At 40.2% G+C, this 24,429-nt stretch overlaps 2 protein-coding genes across 3 annotated transcripts; both read left to right on the top strand.

Annotated features, from left to right (window-relative positions):
• Nucleotides 1–2,301: 2,301 nt before the first annotated feature.
• On the top strand, nucleotides 2,302–15,805 carry aup1 (AUP1 lipid droplet regulating VLDL assembly factor). Of its 2 annotated transcripts, XM_051954189.1 has the most exons (13): nucleotides 2,302–2,616; nucleotides 4,270–4,407; nucleotides 5,001–5,151; nucleotides 5,716–5,903; nucleotides 6,755–6,827; nucleotides 8,265–8,338; nucleotides 8,732–8,798; nucleotides 9,026–9,128; nucleotides 9,230–9,367; nucleotides 9,461–9,600; nucleotides 10,673–10,761; nucleotides 11,301–11,474; nucleotides 15,435–15,805. In XM_051954189.1, exons 1-13 carry the CDS (start codon nucleotides 2,576–2,578, stop codon nucleotides 15,478–15,480), a joined length of 1,422 nt encoding a protein of 473 aa, XP_051810149.1. In that variant the 5' UTR covers nucleotides 2,302–2,575; the 3' UTR covers nucleotides 15,481–15,805. The 2 variants fall into 2 exon arrangements, with proteins under 2 accessions (XP_051810149.1, XP_022074394.1); XM_022218702.2 differs by lacking the exon at nucleotides 11,301–11,474 and having other exon boundaries at nucleotides 2,306–2,616.
• Nucleotides 15,806–16,694: 889 nt separating this feature from the next.
• On the top strand, nucleotides 16,695–22,589 carry fnta (farnesyltransferase, CAAX box, alpha). Its single transcript, XM_022218703.2, has 9 exons — nucleotides 16,695–17,617; nucleotides 18,004–18,089; nucleotides 18,263–18,377; nucleotides 19,865–19,969; nucleotides 20,107–20,233; nucleotides 20,447–20,595; nucleotides 20,851–20,913; nucleotides 21,159–21,351; nucleotides 21,459–22,589. Exons 1-9 carry the CDS (start codon nucleotides 17,490–17,492, stop codon nucleotides 21,606–21,608), a joined length of 1,116 nt encoding a protein of 371 aa, XP_022074395.1. The 5' UTR covers nucleotides 16,695–17,489; the 3' UTR covers nucleotides 21,609–22,589.
• The last annotated feature ends 1,840 nt before the right edge of the window (nucleotides 22,590–24,429 follow it).

The raw sequence follows: 24,429 nt of genomic DNA on the forward strand, positions 1-24,429 counted from the left end.
GATGACCCTCCACATGACTATCTTGTTAACAGTAAACAAAAGTTTGTCAATATATATTCTTAAAAACAACCACAGAGGCAGATTTTGTCAGAATATTAAATCATCTTAATTCATAACCACTTCTTTTGATTTCCTCAGACCAGTAAAATAATGACAATGCTATATAAAGATTAGGAAGGTCACTATCATCCAAAACCTGAAATTAAAATGGTCTACATCTAATAGTCAGGAGAGCAAATAAGATGAGGGAGCTTCTTACTTTACAGAGTACCCTATATAAAGTAAAGAACTTAGGCTATAAATCAGTGAATTACAGATTGTTTCAGAGTCAGCAGTTTGTTCTTTAATGGATGAAGATCCATCCATCCATCCATTATTAACACACTGCTTAATCCTCATTAGGGTCACAGGGAGCTGGAGTCTATCCCAGCTGACTCAGGGCAAAGGCAGGAGACAGCCTGAAGTCTGGATAGGTTGCCAGTCTATCACAGGGCCACATACAGAGACAAACAATGACACTCACATTCACACAGATCTCAGGCCCGTGATCTTTCTGCATGGAGTTTCCTTGTTCTCTCTGTGCCTGTGTAGGTTTTCTCTATGAACTCTGACTTCCTCCCACAGTCCAAAAACATGCTGGGGTTAATTGGTATCTCTAAATTGTCCATAGGTGTGATTGTGAGTGTGATTGTTTGTCTCTATATGTAGCCCTGTGATAGACTGGTGACCTGTCCAGGGTGTCCCCTGACTACACTGTAAGTCAGCTGGGATAGACTGCAGCCCCCCGTGACCCTTATGAGGAATATAGATGTATAGATGATGGATGGATCGATGATATGTGATCAATAAATAGGTGTATCCAGAGCTGGATGTTGTGTTCCTTGATTTCCAGTTCATGAGAATAGCTGTCTTGCCTTTTATTAGAGCTATGGACAGTGTTTTACTGCATCTGTTGTTGATGTGTTGGACAAATCTCCTAGTAATCACCTTTTTTAAAGTTCTTTCTTTTGGGCATTTTTAGTCTTTCTTATAGAGGAAAGTAGAGTGAGACAGGAAACATAGGGAGAAGAGTGGATGAAGGACATGCAGCAAACCCATGGTCTCTGCCTTGGGGACTAGCCCCTGTTTATGGGTTGCCCGCTCAACCAGTTGAGCTACTGGGGCACACCCTGAGAATCATCTCTGAAGAATAACAGTCTTCAATAACCTCTGTGGCTAAAAAGTTGAAAGGATTATGTTGTAGTGTGTCCGCCATGAAGTGTCCTGTATGTGTAATTCTTCTTTTTCAAGCTGATTCCACACTTGACGGGTAGCAAATTATGCAGCTACTCTAGTAGTCCTACAGAGGTGACTGTGCTTTTGCTATCATGACTCACAGAATCTCTGTCTTCACTTAAAATCACTTCTTAAAATCCATTTTTATCGACTTGACTTGATGTGATGCCATTTTTTAATTTATTTATTTCTTGATATTGGCATCTTTCGTGATTTTGCGTCTTTTGTCTTCTTGTTTTAACTTAATCCTAATCTCATCTTTATTTTGCCAAGCTTTATTTGGAGTTTCTGTATGTTTTTTTTGTTTGTTTTACCTTATCAGTATCTTGCTTTTAATTTGCCTGTCAAAGCATTTTGTAAATTCTTGCTTTAAAAAGGTGCTGTATGGTTAGTATTATCATTTGTTCACGAAATTTGTTGTGGAAACTACAAATAACTTCCCTTCTATATGCTTAATATTCTAATTATTATTATTGCTATCGAGTATTTAGACTTTTTATTTATTTTTTATTGTACTGGCACCATCTGTTTTTTCTTGCAACTTTACTTAGTCTTTTACCAGCATGACATTGCTGCTTATTCCTTCTATTAGTACGATTCACATGTTATTTTTCTTCATTTTTCTTATTTCCCCATTACCAACTACCAAAAACTTTATTCAAGACTCACACTGAGCATTTTTTTATTAGCTCAATTATTTCTCTAAATAATATATCCCACTATTCTAAGTAAACTGACGTGTAAATTGAAATATATCAAATGAAACACTAGAGGGAGACAAAATACTGTCACTGCTTTTCTTCTGAGGAAACATGTATTTTCAAAATATGAGACCTCGTCCTTAGATAGGTACATAGATTATTTTATTCAGCTACAAAATACGTGAAAGTATTATTATATGATAGAGGCTATAATAAGAGCTTAGACATATAATCTGTGCATTTTTCCTCATTTAGCCACGGTTTTAAGTCACTTTTCTGTAGGTGAGACATGACATTTATTGTAGAGGGTTATAACCGGAAATGGTATTGTCGCTGCTTGTGGTGAGCTCAGCCGTTAGCACCGTTAGCACTGCGGGCACAAACATCTGTTGAGCTAAGCTAACATTCGCTGGTACAAGCGGTCTGAACGTGTTTTAGTACAACCTCGCTAGCTCGAAGGAGGAACAGTAAAGCTAACTGCCAGTTTGCCCCGCCGTATGACATAAGTGCCGTCGTGAACGTTATGACTAATTTATATTTAGGGATCAGGTTGTATTCTTAGCATTAGCCTCTGCCAAACCGAGGTTCGACTGGCAGACATGGAGACTCGGGGGATTGAGGACATGTTTGACTTTCGTCGGTAAGTCAGCTAACGGCTAGCTAACGTAAGCTGCCAAGTTAACCGTAAGCTAACGCTAATTAGCCACAACTGGAGTAATGGCCTTATGTTAAAGAAATGTCGTGACATTTTAGTAACATTTATGATTCGTTAGCTATCATGTGTGTTGCAGAGCTTTTAAACGACGATAAACCCAATATTGTGTAAAACTAACTACAAGCTAGCATTGTGATGGCGACGTTCACGTAAACATTTTACTGTTGGTATTTATTGTGCATTGCTAATGTCGTACACTTCGTAGTTCAAGCTGTAATGTTGAATGCTTCAGCTACCTAATATGAGTTGATTTTTTGCGTTTGACCTCGTACAATTGCAGTTGCGTCCTCTCACTACTAAGACTTAAGTTTTCTTAAATATATAGTCTCCTTTATCCGGCATAGTGGTGTGAAATAACATTTGTGAAAGCGACGTGAAAAACTTAACTATTTGTTTCGGTTATTAAAACGTTATCTTTATCATGCATTCAATAAACAGCCCACCTTACATCTTATACAGGTAGGACATAAGGCCCGTAGCAGCAGCCGTACTGTTAATGGTGTCAGGTTTAAGATAAAATAGGACTAATAATGAGCGCCGAAGATGTTCTCCTGCAACTGCCAAGTCAATCAAGTAGTGACACGTGTAACAACATGTAGAAAATGAAAGCTGTGGTGAAACAAGAGACTGGAACTCACAACAAGGCTGGTCCAATAATGATGCAGACAGCAGATATTATTTTACATGATCGGAGACATGCAAAATGTCAAAACCCGTGTTCAGCACTTTACAAATAGTTATAGGGCCCATGTAAGTTGAAACAGGAACAAAATAATCAATGCTGTGTCTTCCTAGTCATCAAAAGCTAGTCTTATTTATTTGACTATATTTTTTTAAGACAAAGACAAATAAAACAGCTCGACAACCCTGCTATTGATATCAAAAATGCTTTGAAAGCGATTAGATAGTGTACTTTGAGAACATCACATGGCCTGACAAATTGCTTTGCAGCTCATATTTAGAGGGAACACTATTTCACATTATTTAATAAAAATGTCCCAAGAAACACTAACCGGCTGTATATTTTAAATTTTTCCCCAACCAATTAAATATCCTATAAATTTTATTCATTCTCAAAGCAGTTAATGGTTTAACTGTTAATTTCGGGTAGTATGATATGGATGCAGAACGAAAGATTGACCACAGTCTGATGTAGTTTAATTTAGTGATACCTTAGAAATTTATCAAGTAAAAAATAAAATAAATGCAATCGACATATGGTACAAGTTTTAAAAAGTACAAAATACACTGGTAATGATTTGTTTGCTAATTTAAGTGTCTTTTTATATCAGCACACAAAATAGAGCGCTGCAGATTCCTTTGTATTGGTTTAATAATAAGTAGTGATACATACTAGGGAAAGCAGGCTCTCATGCTCTCAGTGGAGACAGTGTACTGGTGACACTATTTGTAGTTAATTTCAAACCTGGTTTTGCATATACTATAATTTCTTTTTTATTTATACCCTACTGATACATCAGTAGTAAACTGCTTGTCGTGGGTAATTTTTCAGTTTAGTTATTCTGTAGATTCACAATTTACTCTGCTGTTTACAGGTGCCATTTGTTCTTTGTGCAGGTTTCCCAAAGATGCAGCTGTTCTCCTGCTGTTGCTGATTTACTTTCCAGTAGGCATTTGTTTGATGTTGATACGGATTTTTATTGGCGTCCATGTGTTTCTGGTCAGCTGTGCACTTCCAGAAAGTTTTGTTAGAAGGTAGGTACTTTAAAGTGTCACTATTCTACTAATACATTTTACCTAACAGTAACATTTGTAGTTGTGGCAGCAGTAACAGCAATAGTAATCATATGTCTCATTACTAATAATCAGAGAGAGCAACACCAATTATATAAGGATAAAAATATAAGGAAACAGTGGCAGTTAATGGTAAGAAACACTATATAATGCATGGTGCGTATTCCATTAAAATGACTGCAGCATAGATGTCACAGTTTAAATCACTGCATTCAATTCAGCCTCCCCATTAAATGCCATTAAGTTAAATGGGTGGTCAGTACAATGTAATAAAACACTGCTCGTAGTAATTTCCATGTTGAATAAAATTGATGACTGCATGATTGAAGAACTTTAACATATAACTGAGTAATGCATGTGAATGACCTGGATGTTGATGATAAGAACAGCAGGAATTAACCCCTGTGGACCTCACACCTGCAAACTGTTTCTGAGAATGACGTATTGCACATTAGCATAAGTCATACATACTCACAATGTTGTGCTTTTCAGTGACTTCCTTGTAGTTAATGATTATATCCTGTTTACAGATGCTTTTCTTTGTTTGCTTTTAGATTTATTGTTAGGGTTATGTGCTCAGTGCTGGGAATGCACGTGAGACAGAACAACCCTCGCTCCAGAGACAGAAACACCAAGCTGTACATATGCAATCATGTGACAGAATTTGACCACAACATAGTCAACCTCCTGGCCCCCTGCAGTACTGTAAGTGCTTAATTTTTTACAGCTCTCCTCTTTAAACCAGCCTCTGTAAACGCTTGGGCATTGCTTCACCATAAATTGCAGCATGCTCTTTGCACCCTACGAGTCTGGACTGACATAACTGTGGATGTTGAACTCAGAAAACTGCACAGTGTTTACATTTAACCTGTGTAAATTCCAGTATTGATTTTAGGTTGTCCCTAAGCTGAGATTTTTAGTTTTGTTTTTGTGATCATAAGTGAAACACTCTTTCTTTTTGTAGATCACCTTCATCTCACTATTTCTTGTGAATTCTGCCCGAGTGAAACGGCAGAGATGAAAGTACATTATGTTCCGTATGTTCTGGGGGGGGGGGTGGGGCCGGGGCCGGGGGGCATTGTGGCGCTGCGCGGCGGCGGAGGTGCGCTAGTGGCGGGGGGGTGGGGGTGGGGAGTAGTACCGTAGCGAACGACTATTCGGATATTCGGGTCCAGCCCTACCTGTTACCCGTACTATTTTTGTATTTTACTGTTAACTACAATGAATGTAGTGTTTGGTGAAGTTCCTCTGCCTCTTTGTACCACCTAGCCCCAGTTAGAAGGCTCGACGGGCTTTGTGTGTTGGGCCAGAGGCTTCATGGAAATCCATTCAGCGGCTGGCCAGGGAGCGATAGGAGAGTCTCTTCAGAGGTACTGCTCCACTGAAGGCACCCCACCTTTGCTCCTATTTCCTGAAGAGGACACCACAAATGGCCGTGCCGGTCTGCTCAAGTTCAGGTTCGTGCAAACAGTTATGTTGGATGATATAACAGCTCAGTGTTAGAATGAATGTTTACGTCATCTCACTGAAGACAGCTCAGTTATTTATTGTGAGAGGGCATTGTCTGTCAGAAACTTTGAATTGAAATCCACACGGCAAATAAGAGTTGACTACTAACAGTCACTCTGCCAGAAATCCTTCTCTGGTTCTGTTATCTCTGATGTTTTGTACACATTCACTCACAGTAATCAAGTAAAGAATAATAGTCATGCAGCAGAGCAGCAACTGTCTGGGATTTATCAGTATTTACACAATGGCACACTTTTGGCCTCTCACCCAAGTCTTTGCGTGAAAAAATAAAGAGTGATTTAAAGAAGCCAGCCACAAATTATCATCCGTCTTTCATGGAACTCGGAGATAGAGATGAATTACTTTGGCGGTTGATTCTCCCTGCTAATTTCCCTCTAGAGCTGGAGGGAAATTAGTGTAGGGAAGTGAAAACAGCTGCAAAATTGATTCATTTCTATCGTTAATTTGAGTAACTCAGAACCAAATTTATGTTTTCTTCATTTAAAGATACGTGGACAATTTTAAAAAATACTGGTATGTGCAGCTTGTAATAGGACTGAGAATATCGCCAAGCTTTTGTTTGGAGAGATCTGAAATTCAGTTCACATTCGTTTTTCACTGGACACCAACAGATACTGGATTCGGCTGCACCTCCTTTGTGCCATCTGCAAAACACTTCACCAGCTCACTGGCTGTTTTCCCCATGTGTCTCTGTATTATCTTCAAGATATAATAATGGAAATAAAATAACACAAACTAACCAATAACGTACTAAATATATATATTTTTCCGCTTTCAGTTCCTGGCCTTTCTCACTGACTGAATCCATTCAACCTGTGGCTTTACGGGTGACCAGACCATTGATTTCTCTGGTAATGTTTCTTCAACTTGCATTTTGAGATGCGATAGATACTAGGCTTGGGCGGTATTACGGTAATACCGTATACCGCCGGTGTTTAAAAATAGCAGCGGTATCAGTTCCAATACCATCATGAAAAAAGGGAGAGAGAGCAGCGTGTGTTTGAGAGGGGGAGAGTGAGATGTCCGAGCGACCCTGAATGCAGCGCGAGCGAGGAAGACGGCAGTCGATTCGGGGAGTAAGAGAGAAGAGGTGTGTAGCTGCTGGGTTAGCGCGACTGTATGTTTCAGCCGCTGTTAATTTACAATAAAGGCTGCAGTATTCTTCAATAAGACCGGGCTCCTGTGTCTTTGCCTTCTACGACTGCTGAGGAAGTGAAGGGGGTTAACCCTGAAGTAACAGCAGTAACTTCGGCCATGGAGAACTGTCCTCCCCCCGCTCCTGACCGGTCGGGAGCTTAGCAGGAAAGGTTAACATAAGGATTAAATATTAAATAAGTCATTTCATGCCTAAAATTGATTCTCTGTCCAGTAGCACTTAAACAGTTATGATTTAGCCTACTTTTGGAGACTTTCCATAAAGTTTATGAACGTGACGTCGTCACGTGACAGCGCGGAAGAGAGAGAGAGGGGGGAAGATGGCAGATCCTGCACGGAGTGACTTGGTGACAAAAAAGAACACAACTTCTGCAGTTTGGGAGTATTTCGGGTTCCAGACAAACGAGAAAGGAGAGTCGGTAAATACTGATGAAGCAATTTGTAAATTCTGCAATCAAAAGGTGATCGCGAGAGATGGAAACGCCTCTAACCTAAGGACGCATCTCCGAATCAATCACCCACTCACTGCTGCGAGTATTCAATTTCCGAACGTGAAGGCACAAGCCAGTAACAGTAATAGTCACGGTAATACGGTATACCCCGGTAAAATGTGAAGGAAGTTTGATGGTATCAAAATTTGGGTACCGCCCAAGCCTAATAGATACCATTCTCATAGTATTAATAATATATTATGCTGAAAGAATCTACTGCTTATTTGTTTTTGTGTGTTTTATTGTTATGTAACAAGTAAGTTGTGAGAGATTTTTGTGTTTGGCGGTATTGTAACAATGGCACTGTACTTCTATAACAGCGTGTTATGCATTTTATATTCCATGTCCAGCAGTGACAAATCATTACAAAATGAGAAAAAATTCCTGCAAGTAGCAGGAAGCCGATTAGTGTGGGTTGCTTTAATCTAATCCACCCATCTCAGTACTAAGAATAATTCTGTCTTGTGGGCTGCAGTGGCTAATGCTGCATGTTTCTAATAAATGAGTATATTTGTATGGAGTTTGGGTCACCAGGACACCACTGGATCTACTGTATTGGCTTCAGTTCAGTTGTATAATTGAGATAAACACAGCTTTCATGTAACAATATCATTGACTTTGTTGTGTTTTATCTGTCCGCAGAGCACGCCAGAGTCCAGCTGGCTGATGGAGCTCTTATGGACATTTTTTGCTCCATGTACAGTGTATCATGTAAGGTACTAAGTAATTTGTGTCATTATCTCTATCACTGTTGATTTTCAAAGTTGAATTCTGCTGCCACATTTTTTCTTTTTTTTGTAAACTGAACTGGTTCTGTGGGGATATGAATTATGCAAATTAGATCTACTGAGTACAAAAAGAAAAACAAAAGCTGATGAAAACACTTGGCCTCGGTACAAGTAACAACCCCAGGCTCATCTACTGAAGCCAGTCATGCTGATTAATCAGCCTGTGCTTCGAATGGTTAAAATTAAATCACTTTTGTGAGTAATTTTTGTCATGCTCCGAGTTCTAAATTCAGCTTTTGAAATGGTCTCCTGTTGATTTCAGAATTTCTGTTGCCATAATTACTTCTTACTTATTGCTTTTTTTTTTCGTTTTCATCCCAGTTGGCTGCCACCAGTGTCCAGACAAGATGGCGAGTCCACACAGGAGTTTGCCAACAAAGTCCAGGAGGTAAAACTAATGTCTGCCTGTAAAAATAAATGTGTGGAAAAGTTACAGAGTAATGCAGTTTCTGCAACCCCCTGACCAGATGACCCACAGTATATCCAGATTTCTCTTTAATATACTCCAAGGACTCCTGTTCCCTAAGCACACAACATTATTACACTGCGGATTTTCTAGATAAATACTGCCTCCACTTTCTCCTTATAAAGTGTATCTTTTCTGTTCTCTTTCAGCTACTGGCTGGTGAGCTTGGCTTGGTCTCCACCAAGATCACTAAAGCTGATAAAACCGAGCACATCAAAAGGAAAAGGCATACTGTTCCACAGACATCTACAAGTAAGTAAATCACCTAATTAAACAACAAGTCTGGTTCTGTACATGTGAAAGATTCAGCTTCTTGTATTTTTGGAGGATGTCAGCTGTCTTTTTTGTAATAGATGTCACACCTGGCTCTATTGGGCTGGGATTCATGGTCCAGAGTTTGGGCACAGATGATCACAGGATTGCGAAGATGGCCCAACAGGTGAAGGACGTGCTGCCTCATGTCCCTCTGAATGTCATTGCAAAGGATTTAGGTAGGACACAGTTTGAACCATGTCATACATTAGTATCTAGTCTGTTCTATCATTTTTGTCAGTTTGTAACATCCTTTTCTTGATTGTGTACAGCAAAAACCAATTGTGTTGACACCACCATAACCAATCTGCTGGAGAACAAGGAGGAAGCTCCAATGGAAGCATCTGGGATGTCGACATTTGGGGCTTCTAAGATCAGCTCCTATTCTTCTGGATCTGCTCCTACCATAAAGGTTTGATGGTTTTAAATGTAGCTGTGTCTGAGCCCTCTAATTAGACCCTCCAGAAAAATGCGATTATGCGATCGCATGAATTCCCGCATTAATCACCAAAATGCCGCTGATTATGCAGGGATCAATTATTTCCCAAAAGGCCGCATAATCCCCGCAAAACAGCGCGTAATTGCCGCAAGAATCTCACATTTCCACAAAAAAAAGAGAAATATGCGGTCCCGCTTGATTTCACCATTTCCGCATGAAATGAGAGAACTATAACCCGTATAAATGGAGTTGTGAGTTTTTATGTGATGCCCGGCCTGACGTCATCAGTTCGCGCATTCACACACACACACACACACACACACACACACACACACACACACACACACACACACTAGAAGCATGAGCTGATGCGGAGCGCGGCGCCAGTGTTGCCAACTTAGTGACTTTCTCGCTAAATCTAGCGACTTTCCAAAGCGTCCTAGCGACTTTTTTGTCAAAAGCGACTAGCCACAAATCTAGCGACTTTTTCTGCCGTTTTGGAGACTGACAGGAAAACTCGGATCATTCTGCAGGTACTGTTTTCAACGAGCAGCAGGTGCTGCTGTGAGCTTCTCCCCCTCCCAAAGCACAGGCTGTCAGTCCAGTAACCCCGCAGCAGTCCCAGTGTCTGATTAGAGGACGCATCCCTCCGCGGCCAGACGGCAGGTGAATCGTGCATATTTTTGCATATTTCACAACTATTTGCATACTTTGCAACTTTCCGCAATTTCCCCGCATAAAATGGCATAAAACCCCCGCATATTTATTCGCATAATCAAGGATTTTTGCCCGCATTTTTCTGGAGGGTCTATCTAATGAGGGAACTTGTATCTTAAGATCCATTATGAAGTTCAGGTTTCCAAAAGTTTTTCTAGAGAAGTTGAAGTTGCTTAGAAAGACAGATTGACAGTCACAAGATAATCAGCTTGATTCACTTTATCTCTGAGGGTTCTTTCTCTTTTAGCCCATCATTGCCTGTTTGAATGCAATCCATCTTTTTTGTTATTTGCGAAATTGATTATTCATTTTTCTTTTTAATTCACAGCCTGCTGCCAAAACTTTTGGGAAATCACCAGCTGACAGACATTTGTCTCTCCAAGAAAGAAAGGAAGCGCTGTATAATTTTGCACGAAGGTGAGATCCTCTCGCTATTAGAACTGTCACCTGATGGTGATTATTGTTTTCTTTGTAAGGGGAGCAAGACTATTTTTACTGATGCAACACAGACCGATCTGCCACATATGGTGGAATTACATTCTTCATTTGTTCACTAACTGTTTTAATCAAGTCCTTATGGATAAATGTATAATACTGTACGTCTGTTCTGTTCATATCAATAAGACAACGTCCTACAGTTCACTTGAGACTTCGTTTAAATACACTGCTCAAAAAAATTAAAGGAACACTTTGAAAACACATCATATTTCAATACGGGATAAAAACAAACTGGATATTAGCATTGATATGGACTGGATAATGTGTTAGGAATGAAAAGTGCCACATTGTTTGATGAGAATGAAAATTATCAACCCCCCAGGAGGGCTAAATTCAAGACACCCCAAAATCAAAGTGAAAAACTGATGTGGCAGGCTAGTCCATCTTGCTGAAATTCCTTGGCAACAACTCAAAATGGTATTCAGTAGTTTGTATGGCCTCCATGTGCTTGTATGCAGCCTGACAATGTCGGAACAAGCTCTGAATGAGACGACAGATGGTGTCCTGGGGTATCTCCTCCCAGAACTGGACCAGGGCATCGCTGAGCTCCTGGACAGTCTGAGGAGCAACCTGATGGTGTCAGATGGAACAAAGCATAATGTTCCAAAGGTGTTCTGTTGGATTCAGGTCAGGTGAGCATGGGGGCCAGCTAATGGTATCAGTTCCTTCATCCTCCAGGAACTGCATGAGTTCTCTTACCACATAAGGCCGGGCATTGTCGTGCACCAGAAGGAATCCAGGACCACTGCACCAATGTAGGGTCTGACAATGGGTCAAAGGATTTCATCCTGATACCTAATGGCAGTCAGAGTGCCATTGTCCAGCCTGTAGAGGTCTGTGCGTCCCTCCATGGATATGCCTCCCCACACCATCACTGGCCCACCACCAAACCGGTCATGCTGAACAATGTTACAGGCAGCATAACGTTCTCCACGGCTTCTCCAGACCCTTTCATGTCTGTCACATGTGCTCAGGGTGAACCTGCTCTCATCTGTGAAAAGCACAGGGCACCAGTGGTGGACTTGCAAATTCCTGTGTTGCCAGCCGAGCTCCATGGTGCCATTCAGCGAGCACAGCGGGCACTAGAGGATGCTGGGCCCTCAGACCACTCTCATTCCATCTCTTTCTGATTGTTTGATCAGAGACATTCATGCCAGTGGTCTGCTGGAGCTCATTTTGTAGAGCTTTTGCAGTGCTCATCCTGTTCCTCCTTTCACAAAGGAGCAGATAGCCGTCCTGCTGATGGGTTGAGGACCTTCTGCAGCCCTGTCAAGCTCTCCCAGACTAACTGCCTGTCTCCTGGAATCTCCTCCATGCTGTTGAGAATGTGCTGGGAGACACAGCAAAACTTCTGGCAATGGCACGCATTGATGTGCCATCCTGGAGGAGTTGAACTGTCTGTGGAACCTCTGTAGGGTCCAGGTATCGCCTCATGCTACCAAAAGTGACTCTGACCCTAGCCAAATGCAAAACTAGTGAAAAACAGTCAGACAATATTAGGAAGGAAAAAAATGTCAGTGGCCTTCACCTGTAAACTCATTCCTGTCTTGCAGGTTGTCTCATTGTTACCCCTCTAGTGCATCTGTTGTTAATTTCATGAACACCAAAGCAGCTGGAACTGACTCAAAAGCCCCTCAGTTACTTACTTGACCAGATCAGTATCCCACATGTTTCACTGATTTGATGCAGTACTTAGATTAAAAAGTGTTACTTTAATTTTTTGAGCAGTGTACATTTCTGTGATTGTGTCTGTTGCTCAGTTCTGATTCAGCATGGTGTTAAAGCTGCACCCTGTGAAAGTCTTAACCTTAAAGAAAATGTCTTTTCAAATGTATACCCGACAGAAATGTTCTGAAATCCAGACTGTCTCTCAAACAGCAGTCAGAGAAGAAATGATTGAGCGAAAATTTGAAAAACAGACATCTCTTTGTCAACCAGTAGTATCTGCAAATATTCTGGGTAGCGACCATCCAAGTTTATCAGATATCTGTCTACATTGTAGGTCACCCTGATATCGGGAGTGACTTTGAAGCTACATTAATCCATGACTTTGTATCAACAATGGATCAGATTACTATGTTTAATTACAGTCTGTATATAAAAGACAAACATAGCCACAGTCAAGTCATTGAGTGTCATCCATTGGATCGTGGACTACAGCTTGTTTTTTTTTAAACCAGACGTGAAGCAGAAAGATTACATCTGACTGAGAGTTCAAGGCCGCAGTGCTCTCCTGTGTCAAATACAATGTAGCCCTGCTCTAAAACATACACCGCTTTATAATCTGTTTTACTATAAATGAAACCATAATTCACAAAATGAACATACAGCTGTAATAAAGGAGATTTGAAGCTAGTAACGGAGACCTTAAACTACTAGGAAAGTGTTTAATGAAGTAAGAGGTCAAGTGAGAGTTAGGTTCATTTTCTACACACATTTTTTTTGCGACCAGAGCAGTCGCCCCCTGCTGGCTGTTAAAGATGCAAGTTTTAAATACTTTGCTTCGACTTCACCTTTCAGATCCAGTGGTTGTTTCTCTTTTATATTCTGCTTATGTGTAATGTGAAAGGTGTTTATTTTAGTGGCAAACTAGTGTTTTATGTTCTATAGGTTTAATATTTTGGTTTATGGCCTGCATTTTTCTGTTTTGATCCACTTTCACCTGCCTCATCCAGCATAGTGTTCAGTGAAAGGTAGCAGCTGTTGTCGGTACAAAAGCTCAGACTAAGGCCAATGCTACGAATTTTGTGTCAGCGAGTCTGTAAGAGTCCGCATGCAGCCCAAAATGAGTGTCTGTGCAGTGACTCAGCTACAAGGCCAATTAGTGTGTGTTCTCAGCAGTAGTTTCCATGTGTGTGATACGTAGATAAAGCCTACTGCACATACAGTTCAGTTCAATTCAGTTTTATTTATATAGCGCCAAATACAGTCAAATTGTCTCAAGACGCTTTACAGAACGCATATGCCTGACCCCCAGAGCAGCCCCAAGGCGACAGTGGTAAGAAAACACCCTTTTAACAGGAAAAATAAACCTTGAGCAGAACCCGACTCTTTATGTGGGGGGACCCATATGCCTGCTGGCTGGGTGGGTTTGAGAGGGACAGAAGAGGTAGAGGGGTGGAAAGGGGGAGGGATGGGAGAAGGTGGGGTGGGGAACAAGGAACATATAATACACAACAACACACAACATTGAATGATAAGCTAGATGACACATACAATGTACAAGCTAACATTGAAACTGATTCATAGTTTACTGTTATGGTGTAAGGCTCTGGCATTAAATGCACTACATGTATAGCTGGCAGTAAAATTCAAACAGTGTGTAGATGAGCATATCAAGTATAGTGAGGGTGATGCAGAGTAGACTGGTGGAAATGGGCAGCTGGAAGCAGTGGGCTGGAGGAAGGTCAGCAGCAGCATCCCACAGTGGACATGATGGAGGCTAGACCAGTTGGTGGGATAGCAAGCACAGATCTGAAGCATCCAGCTCAGGGACCAGGGACACTCGGAGAAAGGACACAGGGAGAAACAGAGTGAGTGTTGCAGAGTGATTAATGCAGCAGTAGTATCAAAAGTAGTTTAATAGCAACAATTATGCATCCTAATGTGTTCTCGGCTGTCCGTGTGTGCATCCGCAAGAGAGTATAATCAAGACTGGACTCACTCTGTGCTCCCTGCTGAGCACCAAAAAGCAGAAAGACACCGTTAGCAAATAACTAATAAACATAGTGTAGCATTTAGCAGCTGAAGAGTCTTTTTTTATGTCAGATCTTTGGAAAACGAAAGGGCAGACGTGACAAATGCTGGATGTGTTTATTAAGGAGCTGATTCCAAACACATTAGTCATATCAACTTTATGATGTGATACCAGATCAATGTTGTGTTCATAAGTTGTTGTGTTGCCCTGAAGTGGCCCAAAATGTATCATTGTAGTTTTAGCTAAATGTCAGAAAAATATTAAATGGAAAAAAATCCCCCCAGTGAGCATTACTTTCATTTGGCATTTTACAATGCAGTGTTCAGGGTGTTTAGTAAATAGACCAGAAACAGAACATGACACCTTAAATCCCTACTGGTTAAACTACAGCTTTAGGACGTTTTAATTTTAAATTATTTTTTTATATTCCAAATGGAGATACCTTTAAAATGTAGCAGATTAGTTGAACAGGGACAGAGTTTGACAATAAGACACTTCATTCACTTAAATACCAGCGCTCGATTTAGATGGTCGCCACGAGCGCCGGGAATCATGGCAGGTTGATGACATCATACAGAGTGGCTGCCTCCATGAAGAAAACGTGATAGGCGGTTCAGCTCGATCGAGCGCTCGATTTCGACGGTCGCCAGGTTGCCATTCGCGACGTTTTTAGTCGCAAATGGCGACCTGGCGACCGTTGAAATCGAGCGCTGAAATACTGTCCAAGATACTGAGAAGATTATAGTTCTGCATTTACAACAAATGCAGAAGCAGATAAGTACTGATTTGTCCTGTCTGTAATCAAGTGTTTGTCACATTCATTGTATGCAAGTGTGTATTTGTGTCAATATCTCGACACGCTAAAGTGAAATTTAATCGGTTCTTTTCCTTCCAGGCGCTACATTGAAAAGCACGGATTGGATCAAGAGGACGGTCACTGAACACTCTTTGTGTCAAGCCATTATTGAGAACTTGTCAGAAAGAAGCATCTTCAACTTGCATAGCTGTCTAATTCGAACAGTGATTTTATATTCTCTCAACCGGTTCTGTTGGAAAAACAGATTTTGTTATTTGCAAATAATTGCGACAAGTATTCAGAACATGTATAAGTTCATGGAATGGTGATTATGCATGTGTTTAATTCTTCATTCTGGCTGATACATAATTTTGATAACAGTTTGTATTACGATCCACTGACTGTGAATCATGTATTTATTTTTATAATGTCCAGAGTTGTCGATGAAAATAAAGTTCAGCTTGACCTCGCTTCGAAGAAATTATTTCAGTTGGATGTGAACTGGTGTTTGCAGATTGTGAGTGACTCCGATGTTCTGAGTTTAACAGTCTAGTAGACTCAAAGGCAGGCAGGGGCAAGCAGACCTAAATTTGGAATCCAGCTGGTATTTTAGTGGTTGAAGTTATTATTTTTAGTTGATAGAGCCTGCTAGCATATCTCCAAACAACTTAATATTATCATAGGAGGAAGCCAGAAAGCAAGTCTGTGCTTGTACAGCTGAAGCTCAGTGATCCCCAACAACTCGTAAGAAACCTAGTCCAAAGCCTATGCTGTACTTATTCACTACAAAATATAAGAACATTAAAGTACAGGTTTTCTTGGGTATAATTCACATTTAATAAGGCTACAGCCCCAAACAAAAGATGAGTATTCTGATATTCCATTTAGAATTTAGGTTTTTCCTTTACGTAGCCTAAATAGGAACATTGCCACCAAAAATGTGAGCAGAAAGGCCTGAACTGGTGCATAAAAATTCACCAGATTGCAGGAATTGAAATATTTGACATCAGAAATGACCCATGTCCAGTCGCCAGACGCCCCCGTGTGTCATTTAGACTAAATGAAGTCTACGCTGTGAATAAGAGGATATTAAAGACCTCCTCAAGGGAAAATCTAGGCTTTTAACATAACAGATATTATGAAGCTTTATTAGTCCCAAAGGAAATGCTTTTGCCAGATACTGCTGAAAGAAAACTAAATTACACAATGCGAGAAATATGTTTCCTATTAGAAAAACAATAAGACATTACTTAAAATAGAAAAAAGCAGCACTGGCAATGATGCTCAGATAGTAAAGTAATATAACTAATGGCAGATGAAATGGAAATATTACACATGGGTAATAAATTGCACATTATTCTGACATCTTGTAAGTGAAAATGAAATATTACACGTGATGCATGTGTTATCTATCTATAAGGATTTAATCAATGAATGAAGAAGGACTTTGCATGTTTTGAAGAAATATCTTTGCTCCACCGTTGCACCTCTGCAGACAGAAAGTTAAAGGTCTGTTGTGTTGACAGATCGAAAACAAATGTCAATGAATGAGACTGAACTTTGAGACACTTTATTTCAATGTGACTGGTCCAGTCTTTGTATCATCAGAGCGACTTGATAAAAAAACAATAGCAAAAACCAAAGCAGATTCTGACAAGTTTATAGTGTATAAGAAATAATGTGTTGGTGATTAAATAATAAATGTAACAAAATATGACAGTCTAAATCTCTCATGTGCATTAATAACTACTGTCTACACACAAATCTCCTTACAATGTAAAATGATAGCCGTCCAATTTCGTATTCGTAAATGTCACATACGGCACCGATGTGACGTTTACGAATACGTAAAAGTCACATCGGTGCTTTTAACGGTAGCAGTTTGAATGGATTCTGGTCCATAAACGCCGCACGACCGACCACTCGTGTATCAGAGACGCTGTCCACAGCTCTGAGAACATTCCTGGATATTTTAACAGAGGAACACTAATCTGATTCTTTTCGAGTCTCCTACTTTGCCACAGCATCGGTTAACAACTTTTTACAAAGGGACCAGTTGTGGGTATTTCCGACGGTACCTGAAGGCATCTTTCCTCTTCCCCGGAAGCGACGTTTTCTTCTTTCCTCAGCCGCGATTAAGCTAGCAGGTTAGCCATGTCAGGCGTGGAGGAGACTTCGAATGAGCCTCTACAAGTTAAAGAAGACCAGGAGTTTGATGTGGAGGCTGAAGACCACCTCGGGGATGATTATGTCGTTGATCCGACTCGATATATGTTTTACAGGTAGCGCTTATTTGTCACTTTCTCCGGATGTTTGGGTGGCTAGCTTAGCATCACTAGCTCACTAGACCAACTACTTCATTTCTTTACTAGTACTATTATTTAGAGGCAGTTTCTTTAATATGACTCATAATATAATCGCTGTATGTGTTCTTTGAACCGAGAAAATGAACGGTATTTGTTTATGTAGCGTTGTGCTAGTTGAACGGCTCAGTTTTGTAAGTTTATTCCAACCTCCGACAAGTAAACAATCATCATTAAAAGTCAAATGTTAAATCATCTCCATGTGAATTCACATCGTGTTTGATAAAGTAGCTGGGGTTAGATACTTTGAGTCAGTATTGTGGGTTTGCAGTGAGGAAACCCACCCCCGTGTGTTTGTGTTTCAGGGACAGAAAGGAGTGGGCTGACCTGGAGGCAGTCCCGCAGGACGATGGACCAAATCCTGTAGTCAAGATCGCCTACTCTGAGAAGTGTAAGTTTGTTAGTGAGAAAAGGGAGTTACATGGAGAATTGCAGTAGGCTAAAAGTGACTAGCAAACACATGCAGATCCAATAAACAGCGCTTGAAATGATAGACTTGTTTCTTTTACAAATCTGTGAGACATTAAATGTTTATAACCAACCTGCATGTTTTTCTCCCTGCAGTCTCAGATGTTTATGACTATTTCCGTGCACTCCTAAAGAACGATGAAAAAAGTGAACGGGCTTTTGCTCTGACAGCAGATGCCATCGACCTAAACGCAGCAAATTACACAGTCTGGTGAGCATGAGGCTTTTTTGTATAAAAAATCAATATTTAGTGTTTGATGCTGTACCATCATCACAACATGAGACACGGTTTTCTGTTTGATATCAAAGGTTTTAGGAGTGATTTCCAAATTTGAGCTTTGGAGAATGACTTTAAGGAAACATGCTGTGCCTCATAAACACTGCTCCTCTTCAGTTAAATTATATGATATGTTTTCTGTAGCCCTTTTCAGACGTGCACGCCTTTCTGTTAATCTGATGGAAACTGAATGTGTGGGCTTCATGTCTGAATGAACACTGTGCTCAGTTTTCCATGAAAGTCACAAGAGGGATCAGATCAGGACAGTTCTATAACATTTCTTTATCACTTTCAGCTCGGCACAAGTCTGAACTGTGTGCAGTCATAATAACCAGTGAGAACAAATGACAGTACTCTCAGTTGTGTAAAGTGATTTGTGGATGGCTTTCTCCACATTTCAACATATTTCTAATTAATTTTGGCCTACTATTTCACATATATTACAAACTGAAGCGTCCATAAGAGATTAAGACAGAACAGGTCAGATTAATGAGGTTTGGCAATAATAAATGTACTGTGATTCTGGATAAAAAACTAACAGGAGGTGAAGTTTAACGTGTTGCTTCCAGCTGTTTGTCCTTCCTCTGAGTTTATTAAAGACCTGCAGCATCGGATGGCAGAGGCTTCTAATGAGCATCTCAAAAGTGAGGTTGTTGCACACATTTATGCATGTGACAAAACAAACATAACTTATTTAATTATTTGTTAATTATCCCTGTCATGACTCAAGATCTTGGCAGAAAGTCATAGTTTATAATCTGCACTTAAAGCATTTGTTGCACAGCAGAGTGGTGCTAAAATATAAGAATATTGTGGAAAAACCCTTCACCCCATATGAGGTTTGTCAAGAGGAAGATGAGAAAAAATACAGACGAGCTGAAAGTTACTATCAAGGCGACCTGGGCTTCAGTAACACCTCAGCAGTGCCACAGCCTGATTCAGTCCAACACTGCAATGATGCAGTAATTTTTGCTAAAGGAACCCCAACCCCAAGAACTGAGTGTTTTAATGAACTTATTTTCAGAATTCAATTAAATTCAATTTTATTTGTATAGCGCCAATTACAGTGAAATTGTCTAAAGGCGCTTTACACAATCCATATACCAGGAAGGAAAACAAGGAAAACACCCTTTTAACAGAAGTTTTCTGTTTTCTAAATCTTCTTTTCTGGCTGATTTTTGGAAATATTCTAATATTTTAGGGTACTAGTTTTCTGATAATGATGAGCTGTCAGACATAATCATCCAAATTAAAACTAAAAAAGACTAAATGTATTCACTTTACATATAGTAAATATATCATGTTATTTAGATATTATGTGTTGATGAATAACAATTTAGAAAGCACATTATGTTGGTTATGTTTAGAAATGAGTATCCTCTGTGTAAATGTACTCTGACATTGGCTTTGGGAATGTCCAGGCACTACAGGCGAGTGCTTCTTCAAGGTCTGTCGAAGGACCTGAGGGAGGAGATGAGGTACATTACTGCCATCATTGAGGAGCAGCCCAAAAACTATCAAGTCTGGTGAGTGCTGGCCGATTCATTTCACATCACATCTAGAGATATAGAAGAGGGGGGGGGGGGAGCACGACGCCTCTAACATCATTCAGTTTAATGAAAACACTGAAAAATAAGGATGGGTTTCCAAACTGGTCTTCCAGGCATCACAGACGTATGGTGGTAGAGTGGCTGAATGACCCCTCGGAGGAGCTGGAGTTCATCGCCGACATCCTCAGCCAAGATGCGAAGAACTACCACGCCTGGCAGCACAGACAGTGGGTCATCCAGGTAGGTGTTAGCAGAGTTTGGCTTCAAAACTGAGGGATAAGATCCAGTTTTCTGCCCACAGCGAGCCGCTCTGCCAGGCTTCTCCTATTAATCTGGTTGTTCGAGTCCTTCCGTGGTTAGTTTTTGTCTCGAGCATCGCAGGGCCACGACAAAACGCACCGTGTGGTTACGTAAACAAATCCGTTGCCAACATTCGTCTCAATCCATCTCCAGGAGTACAAACTGTGGGACGACGAGCTGGAGTTTGTGGAGAATCTTTTGGAAGAAGATGTGAGGAATAACTCTGCGTGGAACCAGAGGCACTTTGTCATTTCTCACACGACAGGATTCTCTGATGCAGCCATAATGGAGAGAGAGATTCAGTAAGTGCTTTTTCTGGAAAGCCGGGTGATTTGGAGGCAAAATTAAAAGCATATTGAGAGCAGCTTTGTCTTGCAAATATATACATTATTTTTATTTTACATTTTGAAAGAAGCAATTCACCTTTCAGAAACTCTCTGAGAAATTCTCTGTTTTTTTTTTTTGCTATAGATGCCCCCAAATGTTGTTCCTACTTCATTATTTTGTGTAAAGTTCCAGCTGCATATATTTGACGCATTTTCCTCTCTTTATCTAAGGTATTGTCTGAACCAGATCAAGAAGGCTCCTCACAATGAAAGCGCATGGAATTATTTGAAAGGGTAAGCTGTAAAACATAACAGAAGCGAACATCTAAACCCCAGGAAATCCATAAGGAGCAAGAAATGTTTGAGTTTTCTGTTCCCAGTCTGAGTGAAAGAGGTTTCTTCAGTGTGCCATCCCCATTCAGATTTCCACACTTCACGGCGAGTTACAGGAGCGAGAGCAAGTGAAGATGAAGTTATTAAAAATAGAAAAGCTCTCTGACAGCATTCTCTGTTTTCCTTTCTTTTTTTTTTCCCTGAAGAATGCTGCAAGACAGAGGCATGTCTTCTCAACCAGGTCTGCTGGAGAGAGTCCTGGAGCTAAAGGAGACCCACTGCTCGCCTTACCTTCTAGCATTTCTGTTCGATTGCTACGAGGACGCCTTGGAGAACAGTGTCCAGAAGGAAAATGCGGAGGAAGATGAATGGAAGGAAACTTTGAAAAAGGCTCTAGAAGTAAGAGCTCGTGCAAACTTTGAATTAGAAATTGGAAATTTTGTCATTAAAATGTGTCCTTGAGGTTGTTTTCTGACCCTTCTTGTGTGTGGGTTTTTTTTGTGAAGATTTGTGAACTTCTGGCACAGGAGAAGGACACCATTCGGAAGGAGTACTGGCGGTTTTTGGGACGTTCTTTAAAGAACAGATTCGGGAGCGGCGGTTCCTCTGATGAGCCAGACGTCGCCGAGTCGTCGGTGCAACAGGAGAGCAACTAAACCTCCAGGAGACTGAAACCATTTCCACTCCCTGTCCTGCTTTATCGATAGGATCCACCCATGGAGTTTGATATTGCTGTAAATTGCTGCAATGTTTATTACTGAAGAAGTTTTAAGAAATAACAAGCATGTGGTTTTCTGAGGCTCTGAAACGTGGACATTTATGTTTTGTACCACAAAAGCAAAGTTTGTTGCAAAAATAAGTGAAATATTTGTCACATTTTTACTCTCTGGCTGTTCTAATTCTTTGAATCTGAATACATACATTAAAATCTGTACTACTACACCCCTGAGTGTGTTTGCAAGCAAACCAATATCCAATTTTTAGTCCTGAGTGTTGGCAGGTTGTTAATATCATGTTAAAGTAAAAAAAAAAAAAAGTCTTGAATAATCATTGTTTTTATTCTGTATTTCATGTTAAAGCTGGAGTAAGCAATAGATTTTATTTATTTTTTGGATCACTGTGCATAAATGTCTATATTTGCATGTTATAGTTAAAGTGGTCTGAGAGAAAACTAGACTTCTGCTCCTCCAACTAAAAGAAAATCTAACACATGAAGCGAGATATCGACCAATCCAAGGGTTTTTTCATCCAGAGCTGTTTAAATAGAATAAGTAGCAAAAACAGTGAGATATGTAATGGATTATAAAGAGGATGTTTGAATCTCTGGTGATGCCAACAATTGACTGTATTTGTGCATTTGAAGCACATTCTTGTCTGGTTGGAGGAGCTTCGGAATTGAAGTTCTATATTTTCAAATTCTTTTAATTTATTTATTTTTTCCAGATTTCTACCTTTACTCTCTAAACCTCCTTATAAGACTTTAATTGGACTGTTGGTTGCGTGCAAACCCACTTTTCTCCTGAATCCAGGTCATTATCTTCATCATCTTGTTCATGTTGGTCAGAGAATTTGTTTTAACAGACTGAACAGTTATGTGGACTTCTCATTTCAGTGATAATAAATGAGTTGAGATGAAATGCTGCTGTGTTCTGATCAAGGACTCACACAGCAGCACCACCTCCCCCTTCTTTCCAAAAATCTATACTCCTCGCTTTAAATGAGCCACTTTCTTGTCGTCAGGGGGAGTTTGTTCTGTTTGGTTCTGCCAAGAGAAGCTCACAGCACATGTACTGACACTCCAAACCTCATGTCCTGGACTCCCTCGGAGCTAGGAAATGGATTTACTCCACTAGATGCAGCTGTTTCTACTTCTGCTGACACTACAACACAATCCTTCCCCTAGCAGTTTTTAACCGAGCAGCCAGTGTTCCAGCAGTGTGTAATTACAGCTTCTGTAGATCGCTGATACTAGAGTGGGACTGATGCTTTTCTTCCCTTTTTCCTCTCAGCGTGGACGACGCTGACGGGCAGAATCACGTCATCAGCAGCTATGACACTGATGTGACACTGCAGAAATGCAAATTCACTCAAATGTACTGGTCAACTATGATTCATTTTTAGTTATATTGCACCAATTTGCAGCATGAATCATCTCAGGCGTCTGCATGCTGCAATACTAAGGACAAACTAAAAGAAAAAGCTGAACTCTTGACCTCTACAGTGAAGAGATCTGGTGGCTCTGTTCTGTTGTTGGAGCCATTTTGCCGGCATTTTGAGTCCACTCATCTCCTTAGAGCAAACTCATTTCAGTTCAGGGGTCACATACAGTTCAATTTGATCTCAAGTGGACCAGAAAAATCAGAGCATAAAAAGTGATGAAAAAAAACCAGAACTCCAACCTTTTCCTTTTTTGTGTGTGCAAAAAGTAAAACAAATATTACCATTTAAGGAATTATCTTTTTTACAAAACATCATGAACAACCTCAGTTTATCGTTTACACACTAAAACTTCCAGATCACAGAGTTTCTACAAAGGAACAAAACATTTAGTCACAGATATCTGGAGCTGAACAAAGTATTTTACTTTATGATCAAAACAACAAAAGTCAGACAAAAACAACAAAAACATGACAAAATATTACAAAAATGAGACACAAAACAAGAAAAGCGAGAACCAAAATGCAGTCCTTCCAGGATTTTGCGGGCGTTTTTCGTGATTGTTGTGGCCGAAAATGCCTGAATTCGCGGCAGCTTTTCTAAAAAATTGTGATAAAAGTTGCGATGTTTTAAGCTTATTTATTGTGATGAAATTGCGGGAGACAGTGACAACTGCTAAAAAGCTGCATTTTTTTCCAGCTTGTAGAACATGTTTCAACACTGTAATTGACAATATTTATTCCGAAATTAATTATTTTGTGTTCCAACCCATTTCCACCAAAGCTGGCCACCATGGTGGGAAATTAGCAGCAACAAATCTGTCTAAATCTGTGATAGTGAGCACTTCTCCTTTGCTGAGATATGTCCATCCCACCTCACAGGTGTGCCATATCAAGATGCTCAAGATCAAGATTTAGACAGATTTGTGAACAATATTTGAGAGAAATGGTGATATTGTGTATGTAGAAAAAGTTTTACATCTTTGAGTTCATCTCATAAAAAATGGGAGCAAAAACAAAAGTATTGCGTTTAGATTTTTGTTGAGTGTACAATTTGCAGTTGATTTTAATTTTTACTCTTTACAAAGTCGTCCCAAGGGCTGTATTGGACCCTCTGGCTGGCTGATTTTGGCTCGCGGCCCACATGTTTGATACGTCTGCCTTAGAGAGAAGAATTATTTTGAATCAGCACAAAGCTTACATTTATCCTGTGATGCAGCATGTCCACTGTGACAATCTCTTCTAGGATCATGGTACCTTAAATCATCAATCCATTCTCTATACACCGCTTTATCCTCACTAGGGTCGCGGTGGGGCTGGA

This window comes from Acanthochromis polyacanthus, chromosome 10 (genome assembly GCF_021347895.1).
Source record: "Acanthochromis polyacanthus isolate Apoly-LR-REF ecotype Palm Island chromosome 10, KAUST_Apoly_ChrSc, whole genome shotgun sequence".
Classification (NCBI taxonomy): Eukaryota; Metazoa; Chordata; class Actinopteri; family Pomacentridae; genus Acanthochromis; species Acanthochromis polyacanthus.